Source organism: Ailuropoda melanoleuca, chromosome 12, assembly GCF_002007445.2.
Source record: "Ailuropoda melanoleuca isolate Jingjing chromosome 12, ASM200744v2, whole genome shotgun sequence".
NCBI classification, from domain to species: domain Eukaryota; kingdom Metazoa; phylum Chordata; class Mammalia; order Carnivora; family Ursidae; genus Ailuropoda; species Ailuropoda melanoleuca.
Genome location: NC_048229.1, coordinates 47,385,722 through 47,403,119, shown reverse-complemented (window position 1 = coordinate 47,403,119; position 17,398 = coordinate 47,385,722). Strand labels below are relative to the sequence as shown.

The 17,398-nt window shown below is 46.9% G+C and overlaps 1 protein-coding gene across 1 annotated transcript in view; it reads left to right on the top strand.

Moving 5' to 3' along the window:
* The window catches only part of ABCC12 (ATP binding cassette subfamily C member 12), a 77,755-nt gene that overhangs the window by 21,336 nt on the left and 39,021 nt on the right, over positions 1-17,398 (top strand). Inside the window, exons 9-13 of the mRNA XM_034639357.1 lie at positions 781-1,056; positions 5,272-5,343; positions 7,669-7,793; positions 14,680-14,752; positions 16,426-16,629. Coding sequence (XP_034495248.1) covers positions 781-1,056; positions 5,272-5,343; positions 7,669-7,793; positions 14,680-14,752; positions 16,426-16,629 — 750 coding nt within the window. The remainder of the gene's footprint in view (positions 1-780; positions 1,057-5,271; positions 5,344-7,668; positions 7,794-14,679; positions 14,753-16,425; positions 16,630-17,398) is intronic.

Here is a 17,398-nt window from a genome sequence, read left to right as displayed (position 1 = left end):
GTGGCAACCCTGAATTGCTTGTTTCATGCCCCCATCCCAATAGACCGTGGGGTTGCATGCTTCCTTGCCTTTGCTAATGCCATGTCCTCTGTTGGAAGGATCCCATCTCCTCTTCCCTCCCTCATTGTTGCCTGTACAGCACCTGGACAGACTCAGCTCAGGCACCAATACCAGGCCTCCAGGATGGGGACCCAAGTTCCATTCTCTGGAATTTACAGTTTTTTGTTCTTGTCACATTTCCCTGAAATGCCTGTGTATGTTCCCATCTTCCCCCAGGCTGTAATCTCTTTAAGGACAGGAATCATGCCTTATTCATAATTGCATTTCTACTGTTTATCCCAGAATCTGGCGGAGGGTAGGCCCTTGGCAAATGTTTTGTTGAACTGAGCTGAGTGGGGACCTAGGAAGAAGACACAGTGGAGACTGAGCATATGTGACCTTGGTTTCATAAGCATCAGTGCCAGGCAATGAAGCCCATTACCCAAAGACCGGCAAAACTTCTTACGTTGGGCATGAGGAAGAAATGTAGCGGAGATTAGCATTCTCCAATGTGGGTGACCCATATAGACCTGTGGTTAAAGAGGCATCTGTCCTAGATAGCATGTGCTTGTAGACTATTTCTGCTGCGGCTTCTCCTAGGGGAATATCCTCAGAATATCTTCTCTGAATGTCCTAAGTAAAATTGCCAAGATTATAATTTTGGGTTATTAGAAGATATATTGGGATGGTTCTTGCAAATGGATAATGTCTGCCCAGTTAATTTTGTCTCTTTAATCTTAGAAAATTCTCATAGATAAAAGCCCCCCATCTTACATCACCCAACCAGAAGACCCAGATACTGTCTTGCTTTTAGCAAATGCCACCTTGACATGGGATGAAGAAACCAGCCTAAAAAGTGACCTAAAGAAAGTGCAGAGCCAGAAAAAGCATTTTCTCAAGAAACAGAGGCTAGAAGCCTACAGCTCGAGTTCACCAGCCCGGGGAGTTGCTGGCCCAGAGGAGCAAAGTGGTAGCCCCAGATTGGTTCTGCACAACATAAACTTTGTGGTGAGAAAGGTGGGTGTGTGTTCCACAGGTATGGCTTCCATCTTTCCTCCTTGTATCACACAGCTGTGGCCTTTTCAAGGCTTAACATAATTCATTTTGAGCTGGGGGTGGTGGTAGGGGGGAATGTCTCTAGGCTGTTTACTTTCCCCAATTTTAAAACCACATACATGGATAATGGAGACATTCTTTTCAAGCTGAGGAAAGATGGTGATTATGTTAGTATTAATCTTCAGACTCCAGAGAAGCCAGTTGCAGTGTTGAATGGACAATCCATTTCAGGTGGCTAGGCTCAAATTGCCTATCGTTTATAAATCTCTTTAGATTTGTTCTTTCTTTTTTTTATAACAATAATTTTTTTATTATATTATGTTAGTCACCATACAGTACATCCCTGGTTTTTGATGTAAAGTTCCATGATTCATTACTTGCGTATAACACCCAGTGCACCATGCAATACATTCCCTCCTTAATACCCATCACCGGCCTATCCCATTCCCCAACCCCCCTCCCCTCTGAAGCCCTCAGTTTGTTTCCCAGAGTCCATAGTCTCTCATGGTTCATTCCCCCTTCTGTTTACCCCCCTTTTTTCTTCCCTTTCTTCTCCTACCGATCTTCCGATTTCTTATGTTCCATAAATGAGTTCTTAATGTCACATTGGAGGACTACGATAGAGAATAAGTGACAGTTATGAGCATTTACTATTTACCAGGTAAACAATTAACTCATTTAACCACCCCCGTAAGAGGTAGGTAAAATAGCTACCCCTACTTTATGATTGAGAAACCTGACACACAGGGAGGTTAAATAACTCACCCACTGCTAGCAAATGTCAGAAGAGGGCTTCCCACCCAGGTCACCTGGCCTCAGAATCTGCGCTCTTCAGTAACATACTTGACAAAAGCAAATGAGATCAGGGCGCCTGGGTGGCTCAGTCGTTAAGCGTCTGCCTCCGGCTCAGGGCATGATCCTGGAGTCCTGGGATCGAGCCCCATATCGGGTTCCTCCCCTTGGGAGCCTGCTTCTTCCTCTCCCACTCCCCCTGCTTGTGTTCCCTTTCTCACTGCCTGTCTCTCTCTCTCTGTCAAATTAAAAAAACAAAAAACAAAAAACAAATGAGATCAACAAGCATCCCAGAAAAGAAGCCAGTCAGTCTGTTGGCTGCGCCCCCTCAGGACTGAGGAATGGAGCCTTTAGACAAAGCTCTGCACTCACGGAATGTTTGGCCTTCTCCTGCCTGTGGTTCTCTTGCCCTGGGAACTCAGCAGCAGGGCTCCAGGGATGGCAGTGTTCGTTGGTTTTGCTGCAGAGGGCTCGGCATTCATCTTGTGCCTAGTATTTTAATCTTCCATGTTGTTGACTCACCCTTTCCCCGTGTGAGCACAACAGAGGGAGAGGTTTCTATTTATTATGTGATGCTAAGCTCGATAGCTGGGGTAGAGTGGTACTTCTTGTCATTCATAAAGTTGTCTGCCATGTATTCATTGGAAATGGAATTTGCTGGGCTGAGTGCCACTGAGCTAGGTTCTCCGTGAAGTCCTGCTGGGTGCAACCCATTTTGCTTTCTCATCCCCTCCCCCGGCCTTTGATGTGCAGCACCTGGAGGGCTCTAACCATGCCTTTGGAGTTACTCCAGAGAGGCCTCAGTGAACTACTCTTGTGTTTTAAAGACGCTTCCTTTTAGCCCCCTTGTTGCTTTCCTCCTCCTCGTTATGTTGGTGACTTTTGGGCTTGTCATCACGGACATGGCCAACGTTTGCTGAAGACAACACAACATTGTGTGGATTAAGGGTACGCCTCTGGGACCTGGTGTACGTGTTCCAGTCCAGCCGCTTGGCAGCTGTGTGACTCCGAATATACTGCCTAACCTCTTAGAGCCCCTCCTCCTTTACCTGCTCAATGGATGGTTTCATGATAGCAGCACTTCACAAGGTGGGTGTGAGAACGGAAAGAGATATCATACAAACATGTTAAGCCCATAGTGAGTGTCAACTGGTGTTAGCTATTGTTGCCTTTTTCCTCTCACCACCAAGTCCAGCTTAAGTGCTTCCCTTAAATATCCTAAATTCAGAGCATCCATATTTCCCCAAATTTAGTTCCAGGATTCCATTGGACTGCAGCCTCCTTGAGGTTCGGGCACGTCTCTGTCTTGCTCACAGTTGTGACCTTGCACCAAAGCAAGTGCCTGGCACAGAGTAGGCCTCCAAGACTCTTTTCTGAATGAACAAATGAGTAATTGGAAACCCCCGGGGGTGCAGACCTCATGGATTTTCTCCTGAAGGCAAGGATGAATCTAGAAGGCTCAGACCTGGCCCCAGATAGTAGATAGAAATCAAAAGAGAACCAAATGCCTAGAAGCTGGGTCCATTCCCGTGGTCTCTTTGTCCCAAACTCTTTGTAATGTCCCAGTTCTTTGAAGTCCTTTTAGTGGGATTAAAATGGATCAGCTCACTTACTTGCAGCTTCAGTGACAGTGTGAGCTGCCTGGGTGGGAATCACATCTGCCTATTGCTTTATCCCTAGTGCCTAGAATGATGCCTTATGTTCCATAAAGACTTGTCAAAGAAATCTATGGTGACAAGAAGCAATTCTCACGTGCTGGGGGTAGCAGACAGGACCCTTCTGGTCTATCTCAGATGGGAAAGGAGACCTATTAACTCCATGGTGGACATCTTTGCTCTAAGGGATCACAGACAGCAGGTCTTAATGAGAATTCTCTTAGATGTTCCAACTGCAGCATTACAATATTTGCTTGAACACAAGAGTGGGCACATGTCTGCCTCAAAGTCTCCATATGGACTTGCTCTGCTTGCAGTAATATCCCCCCAGATATCTATATGGCTCATTCCTTCACCTCCTTCAGGTCTTACTCAAATGGCGCCCATAGCAGATACTATCAGTGACCCATCCATGTGCGCCGGCCATCTTCCGACTGCCGGATCTCTATCTGTGCCCGCGGGCCCTCCCCACCACCCACAAAGCGGCAGCACATCCACAGCCGAGGGAGCCGCTCTCAAACACTGACTGTTGGCTACTTATCCCCAACTCCCTCAGCCGTGGGGGGCATAGAACCCAGAATTTCCCAGCAGGATTGAACTTCACTTGCCTCCCGTGGGGGCTGACATGAGAGTACACCCTTGATGAGCTCAGCTTCCCCTTCCCATGGTACCTCCCAGACAAACTACCTTCCCTCAGATCTTTGATTCAAGGCCTGTTTCTGGGAGAACTCAAGCTAAGACATTTACTTTTCCAGTAAGGTTCCCTCCACCCTCATCTCCTCCCTGTCTTCCCCCTGCTTTCTGTGTTTCCATGGTGTGCACCTGACCTACTCCGTATTTTACTTACTTATCTTGTTGACTGTTGGTCCCTCCAACTAAAACATAAGCTCCTTGAGGGCAGAGCCCTCCTGTTGTCTGTCATGTTCATGACCATATCGTGCTATTGCTAGTGTCCAGGACAGCACCTGGCCCATAGCAGTCTCTTACAATGAGTCGTGGTTGAATTAATAGATCTGTATCTGTGGAATAATCCGTGAACCCAGTGCATTGGAATAGCATAACTGCTCAGTAATTTCAGATTACGCTTCGGTATGGTGGAAGGATACTTTATTTATTTATTTATTTGACAGAGATAGAGACAGCTAGCGAGAGAGGGAACACAAGCAGGGGGAGTAGGAGAGGAAGAAGCAGGCTCATAGCAGAGGAGCCTGATGTGGGGCTCGAACCCATAACACCGGGATCACGCCCTGAGCCGAAGGCAGACGCTTAACCGCTGTGCCACCCAGGCGCCCCGGAAGGATACTTTAAAAATGACTTTTGAAAAACACTCGGCTCTCTATTTCAAAGGCTACCCTTGTCCCCCTGGGTTGTGCAGCCTTTAACTTCTATTAGATTTGTTTTCCTGGAGTGTGGGCACAAGACAATCCTCGTGACCAGGGCCTGTGTGTCCCAGACCAGCACAAGGCTGTTTCGCATCAGTGCTTGCACATGATTTCTGGAAGTCCTCCGGGCACTCCACTGTGCTGTGCCAAGGAAAGCACTTAATTAAGACTTAGGTTCTTGCCTCCTCCCAGGCTGTGTATCAGGTTTGGGGTGTGAGGCTGTAGCTGACACCCCTTAGAGCCAGCAGTGACCCCTTAGAGCCAGCACAGTTGGGGGCAACACCTTTGGCCCAAGACCCTCTGAGAACTGGTGGAATGACTGTGTCTTTTTCCTGTTTCTTCGGTAGGGGAAGGTCTTGGGAATATGCGGGAATGTCGGAAGTGGAAAGAGCTCCCTCATTGCAGCTCTCCTAGGACAGGTAAGCTGTGAAGATGGAACACTGACATGACAGTCAAATGGTCCCCTGTGTGCTGTGTCTGGGACCCTTCGAGAACAGTGGACCCAGCAGCTGGGCTTGGCTGCGTTGGACGCTGTGCACACAGTTAACAGAGGTTTCCAGGAGGTTAATGTGCTCAGTAGCCCCATGCCCCTTTTCCAGGTGGTGCTGAGTTTTCATACACTCCTGGTTTTGCCTCCTAAGGACATGTGTTAAACAATGACTGTTTCCTTGCCTAGAGTGCCATCTTTGTCAAAGGAAGAGACAAGTCATGAAGTACATGGTATTTCCCATGACTTGGGCCATCCTGATTAGAAAGGCAGGCAAGGTGGCTTGGCAGGGAAGGACCGAGGAACCTATGACTCACCGTGACTCTAGATGTGTTTTTCCCCTTGTCCATCTCCATGTCCCAGTGTCTGCCCAGAGCACTGGCTCAGCCAAGCCTTCCTTGATGGAGCGGCTGAATGCACACATCAACTACAGCAGCAATGTGCCCTCAACTCTCTTCAGACCTCGGGGTAGGAAGAGGGAAGAGCTCGGGGTTCTTGTCCTTTGTCACTCCCAGCTGTGTGACTCCAGCGAAATGGCCTAGTCACTTAATGTATTCACAGGGCTCTAAATTGATATGGTTTCTCATCCCAAATGAATAAATATTGTGTCCTCTTTCTCCCCACCCCGCTGTTCCTAAAGAGAAGCTTGGATGCCTGTAGGAGGGAGACGAGGCACCTCTGAAAAAACAAGAATGCTAGGCTCAGAAGAGCCTGCTAGACTAGAGTGACTTCTTTTGGCCTCAGTTAACTCATTCCTAGAAGGAGTGACAACCCCTTCCCTGTCTGAAGGAGGAGGTGGGGACAGAATCCCGTGAGCTCCTAAGGTCCCTTACGCTCTAGGATTCTGTGTGTGTATCTCTGTCCTAACCCTAGAGTCCGCAGGTGTGTTCCAGGTGACCCATCCCAGTTCTCTACTTAATAACAGGAGTCTCTCCCCGGCATCCCCTAAGAGATGAGCCAGCCTCAGATCGCTCCAGCAATGGGGAGTTCATTATTTCAACAGCCAGTTCCCTCTTTGGAGAGTTGTGATGTATAAGGAAATGAGGTGTGCCTCCTTTTAACTTCTGCCCTTTGGTCTGCTCCTTTGGAATCTCTCAGAGAAAAGAGAATCTATCTCCCATGTGACAGTGGTGAGATCACATGCCTCAGCACAGTCCCTGGGATAGAGGCAGCAGGGTGACCGCTGAGTGGGCTCCAGACTGCCTATGCTTACCACCCGTCTCAGCCTCATGCTCACTGTTGAACCTTGGATAAGTAACTAAGCCTCCCCGAACCTTGGTGTCTTCCTCTGTAAAATGGGGGTTAGGAGGGCCGTGGTGAGGACTACACAAGATGATGCATATAATCGTTATAGGGTCACTCCCAGGGCCAGTCGTGGTGGTCGACATTTTGTGTGTACTGACCCTGTGCCTGGCATATACCCCATTCGCTCACCTCTTATTATCACCATTCTTGTCATATCGTTTTCTCTTCTCCGGGTCTAATGTTCTCTGTCCCTTGGACCGTGCCTGAGGTGAAATGGCATCACATCCCTTGACCTTAGCTATCTTCCGTCCCCGTCCCTCACAAATCCTGTCTCCCGACAGCTTTGAACAGGGCATCATGACTAGTGACCACTGCTACCTGTTAGAGGCCCACCACGTGGGATCATCCTAAGTGAACTTGTGTGCTCAGGGTCACACACCAGAGCTCATGCAAGTTTTTAATTGGATTGCTCGATGTGCCACATGAAACCGGATTTCCCACTTCTCTTGAAGAATGGGAAATTCTGGCTGCACCAAACCTGCGTCCTTGTCCCAGGCCCCGCAAGAAATGTGCAGCTGAATTGAGGCTGCTTCCTTGCGACAGGGCACACCAGGACCACCGTCCACAACCGTGCAGGCTATATCCTGCCCCTGGGGCCTGGCTGAGGAGGGTGGGATCCTGCTGGTGCACCTGGAGGAAAAGGAAACCTTTGTGATGGGTCCTCTCAGAGGGCATCTGGTTATATGGAGGAGCCATGTGGCCTCTCCAGCCCACAGTAGAGCTCACCACTGTCCCTTCTGTGACATTCCTGCCTGGCCACTTATAGATTTTTGACTTTGCGACCATCAGACTATACTGCTGTGCTTTGCAGTGTGGGTCAAGACATCTTGTTGACCCTCTTGCACCATCACAATCAATGTCCACGGAATAAGTGGGTGGCAAGGGTGCAGCGGGCCCCTGAAGAGAAGTCTGTGAGGTTTAGCTTCTGAAGGCATTCCGGTATTTTCTCCAGATGCAGTTACAGCAGGGGATCGTGGCAGTCAATGGGACTGTGGCCTATGTTTCCCAGCAAGCATGGATCTTTCATGGAAATGTGAGAGAAAACATCCTATTTGGAGAAAAGTATGATCACCAAAGGTAATATTAACCTTGAAACGATGAGGCACTTTAGTATCTGGTACTTTCTGCTATGGATGCTGATGCCATCAGCATTAGCTGCTTGCTAAGTGGGTTTCTTTAATGAATTCTGCTTAAACAGTCATCAGATCCAAATAGGTGTTGGTTTTTCTCTTCCTGACCCAAGAGTTCAGGAGAGGTGCCTTCTGCAGACCTGTGATTACACTCTAAGAAATGGGTGGGATTGGCACCTCATTCCCAGTGCATATGTTCTGAGGTTCTCTGTAACAGTGCACATGTTGTCTGGCTGGAGAAAGATATATCTGGCAATTTTGCTTTAGGCCAAGTAACCAAAACTGCTTGAAATCATGAGCCGCAGGTATGCAAATTAATCAGCCCTGAAATTATTAATTGACATCAGATCTATAAGGATATATTGCCATAATATACTCAAAATGATCTAATGGAAGAAAAACAAAGTTCAAGTCAGAATTTTTGGATACACTTTGGACCGTTATTTAAGCACTGGAAAGTAAGAGCTTTCTATGATTCTTCCCTGGATTTGCTATGCTGCCATGTACATTCTCTCATTAGAGTTTTATAAACACCTATTTAGGGAAATCCTGGCATTATATCCCCATTTTACAGATGAAGAGGGCGAATCTCAGAAGGGGAGTTGACCTGCCCAACGTCAAGGCTATTAAATGGCAGGGGTTTTTGGGTCTTGAGTGCCAGGCCAACATCATTTGTCCTCCCTGGAGCTTCCTGACATCTGGGTCCCCCTGAAGCCTCCCCAGGCTGCATGATGCTGAAGTAAAGACCCATGGAGTTGCTTCTTTTTTTAAATTTGGCTATCAGCTCTCCAGTGATGGTCTGGACTTGCGTATTTTATTGCCTGAACCCACAAACTGTCCTTGCTGGCTGACATTGGCCAGCATGTGTGTTCCCAGCAAGGGGTCTGTCACGTCCCCTCCTCTTCCCTGGCCATGGCATCCTGTTGCCAGGAGGCTCAAGAGCGGCAGGAAGGTCTGATCAGTGCAGGAGTCTTCGGCACCAGCCAAACTGCCCTGCTCAGCATTTCCTGGCCTCCTCCCCACCACACCTGGAATGGCTTTTCTTTCTGTAGTAGCCAGCTAGGAGGGATTCCTATCTTTATCAGGCAGAATGTCAGGGCAAATATTACCAAATGCCTACAATTTGGAGGACGGTGCAGGACGATGGGGGAAAGAAGGGTGGCTCAGATGGATCTTTGCCCCTGAGGTGTTCAAGTCTGGAAGGGTCTGCAAGAGATGTGCAGGAATAACAGTGCACCAAGAAGCAATGTGCCAAGTGGCGGGAGGTTCTGTTGGATTATTCAGAGGCAGCTGAGTTCCTGAGACGGAAGAGAGCGTGGAGCTTGAATTGGGCCTGGCAGAGTAGATCAGAACACCCCTTGTGTGTGGTGTCCCTAGGGTGAACATGGTGGCTCTCAGGCCACAGGGAGCAGGAGACTGGGGCAAAACTTAAGATGCGGGTAGGGGTGGCAAAGGGATGAAGATGTGCCGAGCAATCTGCGTCTCGTAATTAAAGGTCGACAAGGGTAATACTGTGAATAATCACCACCACTGATGGAGAATTTGCAGCGCGCCAGGAATTGCCCAGATGGCTTTACACGTGCGTTCTTGTTGCCTTCTCACGACCCAATCAGAGTCATTAGCCCAATTTATAGAGGGGAGAGTGAGGGTCAGGGAGGTACATTCACTTGTCCAGGGTCACCCAGCTGGATTCAAACACAGATTGTTCTGATGGCAAATCCTCTGGTCTTTTAAAAAAGTTTTTGGTTTTTTTTTTTTTTCAATTTGAGTATAGTTGACACACAACGTTACATTAGTTTCAGGTGTACAACATAGTGATTCAGCTTCTCCATAGGTTACTGCATGCTCAGCCTAAGTGTAGCCGTCAATTACCAACTCTGTTACAATATCATGGACTAGACACCCTGTCCTGTACCTTTCATCCCCATGACTTACTCATTCTGTAACTGGAAGCCTGTACCTTCCACCACCCCCTTCTCTCATTTTGCCCATTCCCTTCCCTCACCTGCAACCCTCAATTTGTTCTCTGTATTTATGGGTCTGACTCTGCTTTTTGTTTGTTTATTCATTTGTTCTTTTCAAATTGCACGTATAAGTGAAACCATATGGTGTTTGTCTTTCTCAGTCTGACTCACTTCATTTAGTATAATATCCTCTAGGCCCATCCGTGCTGCAAATGGCATGATCTCATCCTTTTTTAAGATTATGGAATATTCCGTTACACACACCACACACACACACATACCCACACACCCACACCCACACCCACACACACACCCCACACACACCCACATCACATCTTCCTTATCCATTCATCTATCACTGGACACTTAGGTTGCTTCCATATCTTGGCTATTGTAAATAATGCTGCAATAAACATAGGGGTGCATAGATCTTTTCCAATTAGTGTCTTTGTTTTCTATGGGTAAATACCCCGTAGTGGAATCACTGGGTCATGTGATATTTCTATTTTTAATTTTTGAGGAAAATCTATACTGTTTTCCTGAGTGGCTGCACCGATTTACATTCCCATCAACAGTATATGAGGGTTCCCTTTTCTTCACATCCTCTCCAACACTTGTTATTTCCTGCCTTTTTGATTTTTGCCATTCTGACAGGTGTAAGGTGTTATTTCATTGTGGTTTTGATTTGCCTGGTGATTAATGATACTGAACATATTTTTATGTGTCTGTTGGCCATCTGTATGTCTTTTTTAAGGAAAATGCCTATTCAGGTCTTCTGCCTATTTTTTAATCAGGTTGTTTTTTTTGGTGTTGAGTTGTTACAAGTTCTTTATATATTTTGGATATTAACCCTTTATAAGATGTATCATTTGCAAATAGCTTCTCCCATTCAGTAGGTTGCTTTTCTGTTTTGTTGATGGTTTCCTTTGCTGTGCAAAAGTTATTTGTTTGTTTGCTTGTTTGTTTGTTTGTTTGTGGGTCTAAATTCACGGCCTGAGATCAAACCTGAGCTAAGATAAAGAGTTGAATGCTTGACTGACTGAGCCATCCAGGGGCCCCCAAAAGTTTTTTATTTTGATGTAGTCCCAATAATTTATTTTTGTTTTTGTTTCTCTTGCCTTAGGAGACACATCTAAAAAAATGTTGCTACAGCCAATATCAGAGAAATTACTGCTTGTGTTTTCATCTAGGATTTTCATGGCTTTAGGTCTCACATTTAGATGTAATCCATTTAGAGTTTATTTTTGTGTGTGGTGTTTTAAACTGGCCCACTTTCATCCTTTTGCACATGGTTGTCCAGTTTTCTCAGCACCATTTAAAAAATGTATTTTATTTATTTATTTGAGAGAGTGAACGATAGAGAGAGAGAGAGCATGAGTGGGCAGAGGCAGAGGGAGAAGCAGACTCCCCGCTGAGCAGGGAGCCTGATGCAGGGGTTGATCCTGGGGCTCTAGGATCATGACCTGAGCCAAAGGCATATGCTTAACTGACTGAGCCACCCAGGTGCCCCTCAGCACTATTTATTGAAGAGACTGTCTTTCCCATTGTATATTCTTGCCTCCTTCGTCATAGATTAATTGACCATTTAAGTAGGGGTTTCTTTCTGAGCTCTCTATTTTGTTCCTTTAATCTATATGTCTATTTTTGTGCCAGTACCATAGTGTTTTGATTACTATAACTTTGTAGTATATCTTAAAATCTGGGATTGTGATACCTCCAGCTTTGTTTCTCAAGTTTGCTTTGGCTACTTGGGGTCTTTTGTATACAAAGATACAAATTTTAATATCATTTGTTCTAGTTCTGTGAAAAATGCTATTGGCATTTTGATAGGGTTTGCATTGAATCTATAGATTGCTTTGGATAGTGTGGGCATTTTTAATCCAATTCATGAGCACTGTATATCTTTCCATTTATTTGTGTCATCTCCCGTTTCTTTCATCAGTGTTTTATAGTTTTCAGAGTACAGAACTTTCATCTCCTTGGTTAAGTTTATTCTTAGGTATTTTATTATTTTTTGGTGCCATTATAAATAGAATTGTTTTCTTAATTTCTCTTTCTGCTACTTTGTTATGAGTGTATAGAAATGCTACCAACTTCTGGGTGTAAATTTTGTATCCTGCAACTTCTCAGAACTCATAGTAGTTTTTTGGGGGGGATTTTAGGATTTTCTATGTTCAGTATCATGTCATCTACAAATAGTGACAGTTTAACTTCTTCTTTGCCAGTATGAATGCCTCATTTATTTTCTTGTCTGATTGCTGTGGCTAAAACTTCCAATATTATGTCAAATAAAAGTGGTGGGAGTGGATATCCTTGTCTCATTCCTGATCTTAGAGGAAAACCTTGTAGTTTTTCACCACTGAGTATGATATTAGGTGTGGGTTTTTCATATATGGCCTTTATTATGTTGAGGTATATTCCCTCTAAACCTACTTTGTTTGGAGTTTTTATTTGAATGAATGTTGAACTTTGTCAAATGCTTTTTCTGCATCTATTGAGATGATCATATGATTTTTAGCTTTCATTTTATTGATGTGATGTACCATGTTGACTGATTTGCAAATATTGAACCATCCTTGCATCCCCAGAATAAATCCCACTTGATCATGGTGAATGATCCTTTTAATGTATTGTTAAATGGGGTTTGCTAATATTCTGATGGTTTGGACATCTGTGTTCAATCAGGGACATTGGCCTGTAGTTTTCTTTTCTTTTGTGGTGTCTTTGTCTGGTTTTGGGATCAGGATACCGCTGGCTTCATAAAATGTATTTGGAAGGTTTCCTTCCTCTTCTATTTTTTGGAACAGTTTGAGGAGAATAGGTATTAACTCCTCTTAGATGTTTGGTAGACTTCACCTGTAAATCTATCTGGTCCTGGACTTCTATTTTCAATAGATTATTATTATTATTATTATTATTACTGATTTAATTTTGTTACTAGTAATTGCTCTGTCAAAATTTTCTATTTCTCCCTGATTCAGTTTTGGAAGATTATATGTTTCTAGAAATGTATCTATTTCTTCTAGGTTATCCAGTTTGATGTTATATAATTTTTCAAAGTATTCTCTTAAAATCTTTTGTATTTCTGTGGTGTCAGTTGTTACTTCTCCTCTTACATTTCTGAATTTATTTTTTGGGGTCCTTTCTTTTTTTTGATGAATCTGGCTAAGTGTTTATAAATCTTATTTATCTTTTCAAAGAACCAACTCTTGGTTTCATTGATTTTCTTTTCTGACTTGTTTTCATCTCTGTATCATTTATTTCTGCTCTGATTTTTATTATTTTTTTTCCTTAATATTTGCTTTATGTATTTAGGTGCTCCAATGTCGGGCACATTTACAATTGTTATATCCTCTAGTTGGATTGATCCCTTTATCATTATGTAATATCCTTCTTTGTCTCTTGCTTTAAAGTCTATTTTATCTAATATAAATATTGCTACCTTGCCAAAGCCCCCAGTCTTAACCACCATGTATACCACTTCTAAAATTGGTGTATGGGAGTCATGCTCAGGGCTATGCCCAGCTTCTGCTCCAGTACATTAAGTGCTGCCAGGGGCCAGCATGCCACCCGAAGGGCAGCTACCTATGATCTGCCTGCTCACTCTCTTGTTGGTGCCCTTTATTGGGAAAGTGTGTCCTGCAAAGTCTGAGTTGTGAGGCTTGCCCACTGTCATGCATTGAGAAGAGAGGATCCCAATGATGCAGATGATATCAATCAGCTAATCAATCAATCAATCAATCAACTAATCAATTAATTAACCCTTGTAGAGGCAGGCAGCCTGTCAAGTGGGACAGAAACCTAGGCCCAGTGGTGGGAACTGGCTGTTCCTTGGATAGGGCATGGGCTTGAACCGACGCCAGGCCCGTCAGGGAATTCAGAGCAGGAAGTAGTTCCTGAAGCAGTGACGTGGTGTACTGTGGTGCCCTGGGAAAGATTCTACCGATGGCGGGAGCCGTCTGAGTGGGAATGACGTACAGAGATAACCCAGGGAGGAGGGTGTGAAATTCTCCCATAGCTTGAGGCCTGGGCATTTTTGAGTTCCTACCTGCTAACTTATTGACTTTCCTAGATCCCTTGCTGTCAGAAGTCCCCAGGGAGTGAGACTGGGGTCATGCCCATAGGTCATGGTCACCCAGCTTAGCTCTCCTTTGCAGGATGAGGTGCTGATCCCAGCAGTATGGCAGCTGAGAGTTAGTTAGGGTCTTGCCCATTAGACTTGCAACAAACTGTCCCAGTGCTAGACAGTGGGCAATGCTGAGGGACAAAACCAAGAGGCCAGGAGGTCCAAGGAACTGAGATCCTATTCCTGCTTGGCCTCTGTTCTTCAGGCAGTATTCTCTGTGCCCAGTGTAGTCAGGTGTCTCAGGGGGAGAAAGCCCTGCGCTCTCCAACCTGGTAGGAGTGACTGGTGGATAGAGGAGCATCCCGGAGCAGATTCAGGGTCATTGTTAATAATCATCCCCAGCACCCCACTCCTACCCTCCACCCCCACACATCTGTTCAATTCATGGCCTCACATCCTCCAGGAAGCCTCCCACAGTGACCTCAGCTCACACCGGTCACTCCCAAGAGCAGTGCTAGCAATTGGTGCCCCCAGCTGTGCCTTCTGAGGTTTCATGTACATGGAGTCCTCTTCCCCTCAGGGCAGGAAGCCTGTGAGGGAAGGAGCCATCCTGGAATCAGCCCTGTATCAGGTATGTGGAGATGCCTCAGGGTCAAGGGGAAGCTGCCTGTGGACATCAAAGATGAAGCAACTGGCCGACTCCTTGCCTTACCCCAGTGACACCAGCAATGCCTTTCCAGGTAACCCAAGGCAGCAGTGGGGTCTTTTGTCACCATGCTGACTTCTGTCATTTGTGTCTACAGGTATCAGCACACGGTTCGTGTCTGTGCCCTTCAGGAGGACCTGAGCAGCCTTCCTTATGGAGACCTGACTGAGGTGAGCAGAGCTAGGAGCTCAGCCGCACTGTGGCAACATGGCAGCCTGGCTGCCCAGGCTGAAAGGGCTGAGGCTGGCAGGCCCTGGTTTCATCCACATTTGGATGCCCTGGAGGACAGAAAGGTCCCAGGAAGTGTGGGAAAAGCCAAGTTCTACCATCCTGAATTCTCCATCTGGGCTTATTCTTGGGGGAATATAACAATGGATGTGGTACCAACCCTACCTGTGTTGGGTTCGGTGTGGTCACTCCTGGAGCCATTCCCTATCTCCCTGTTAACTTACAGAAGGTTTCTGGTGAAAGTTGCTTCCGTATCTTGTGGACAGGGTCTATCCTCCAAAGACAGAGGTCCAGCGGTGCTGCATTGTGGCTGGAGTCCCAAGGGCCTTCTTCTTATCTCATTTACTCTGTCCTCCAAACATTGTTCCCGGCTGCTTGTCCAAAAAGCTGCCTGGGTCCAGGGTTGAGCCTGCCAACTCAGCCCCAGGGTGGGGCTCACCGTGCCATCTTCCTGTTTCCCATCCCCGTGTGCTCTCTGCTTAGTCTTTGACTTTGCCCAAAAGCCCTAGAGGAGACCAGACAACTAAAGTGCTTTGAAAAAATGAATTTGGAATACATTGCCTTTCTCTGCTAGGGCCCTCCATGTGCCTACATCAGGGAAATGGATACACAGCCATCCTGGCCTGGCATTCAGGACCTCTCCTGCTGCAGCCCCGGCCCACCTCCCCAGGGTTTGCTTCTATTCATCCCTACCTGCCTAAGTGTGCACTTGCCTTCCAGCCTCCAGACCTCTGTTCCTGCTATTGTTACCACCTTTCGGGTTCCAACCACAAATCCACCCCCTTGAGGGAGACTTTCCTGAATCCTACAGTCTGCAGTACTTTGCCCCAGAATATTTGGCTTATGTTTCTCAGCTGGCAATTGTTAAATTCTGCTTTGTACCATTATTATGTGTATAACTGACCATGCCTCCACTTTCTGCTGATATGTGAGCTCCCAGTAGATAGGGGACTTTTTTGTTCAGCTTCATGTGTCCTTCCCCTGTGTTCACCCCGGGGCTTGGCTGAACATAATGGGGCTCACTTTGGGGTCAGTTGGACAAAATAACCTAAAGTGGGCTATCTAGCTTTTCATCCTTTCTACAGATACTTACCGAGCACCTGTTCTGGGTCAGGTGTGATGCCAGACCTTAGGGATATAGTGATAAACAAAGTAGACACGCCTTCTGTCTCTGTAGAGCTTAGAGGGCCTAGTGGGGGTGGGGAGTTGGTCCACAAGCAAGCAAATCGAGAGCCTCCTTGTACATTTGCTCCCAGGCTCTGCTCCCTCCTGTTCACCTGTCCACGCTCCCAGAGCTTTCTGCTCAGCAATTCCCTTTTCGTATTAGTGGTCAAGACATAGCCCCTCTCTATGGGCTGTGCACTGGAACGGGGCTGTGGTGAGACAGGTCCCCCTCTCTCAATATTGGAGTTTTTCTCTAGTTGCCACTGTCCACCGGGCTTCCTACAGAAGCCTGGTGCAGTCAGGAGGTCCCTGTAAGGGTGGAGGAACCGGAATGTAGTCATGATCAGTCTGCAGAAGAGTCTTACGAAGCTCTGAGAAGCTCTTCTTCCCTGAGGACTGCAGGGTGGGGATGGGGCCCAGAGATGGACAGTAACATTGCTCCTGTCTACAGATTGGGGAGCGGGGCCTCAACCTCTCGGGGGGGCAGAGGCAGAGGATCAGTCTGGCCCGTGCTGTCTACTCAAACCACGAAATCTACCTGCTGGACGACCCCCTGTCAGCAGTGGATGCCCACGTGGGGAAGCATGTTTTCGAAGAGTGCATTAAGAAGACGCTCAGGGGGAAGACAATCGTCCTGGTGACCCACCAGCTGCAGGTGACTGGGACTGGCAGGATTAATGAGGTCACAGGATGGGTGTGGCACCTAACGCTCTCTGCCTTAATCTGTCCTCTCCGAGGCTGGCGTCACCTGGACAGGACCAGGGACAGAGGGAGCGAGGTGCGTAGGTGACATTCATAATTCTCCCCGGCCAGCCCAGCCTGCACAGAGCCCTGCCTGCTCCTCTCTGGGCATAGCCTCTCTCGGTCCTAAATTTGGGTCAGTGGGGCCAAAACCTTTCTTCCACCAGAGGATAGACTCTCCGGAGGCAAATGACCCCTATCTATGGGGTGGACATGGGGTACTTCCTCCAGTTCTGGACCACCCTCTGGGGGGGTGGGAAGCCAGGTGGAAACAATTCAGGCCCCACCCTTCCTCCAGCAAGGGCTAGGTGGGCCTGAGGACAGGAGTGCATGGGAGGGGGATAAGGGGCTCCAATGTCCTCGGCATCACTGGCCAGGGAAAAAAGGCTGGAGACCAGGGCTTTTGGGCTAAAGCAAAACTCTTTTCCTTTCTCAGAGCCACTCCCTCAGGCTCAGGAACATGAAGCTTGCTGAAGAGTTACTACTCTTGCCCTGAATGGGCTTGAGAATTGGGCAGAGTGGGGAGAGTTCTCACGGTGTCAGCCTCATCAAGGGTTCTGAATGCCCGGTAGGAATCTGAGACTCCCCTCTACCGTGAGACAAACCAGATTTCCCCCTGCCTCCATCTCCCCTCTCCACAGTGAGCCCCTATAGGCGTGGGGTGGTTGTGCATGTATATGTGT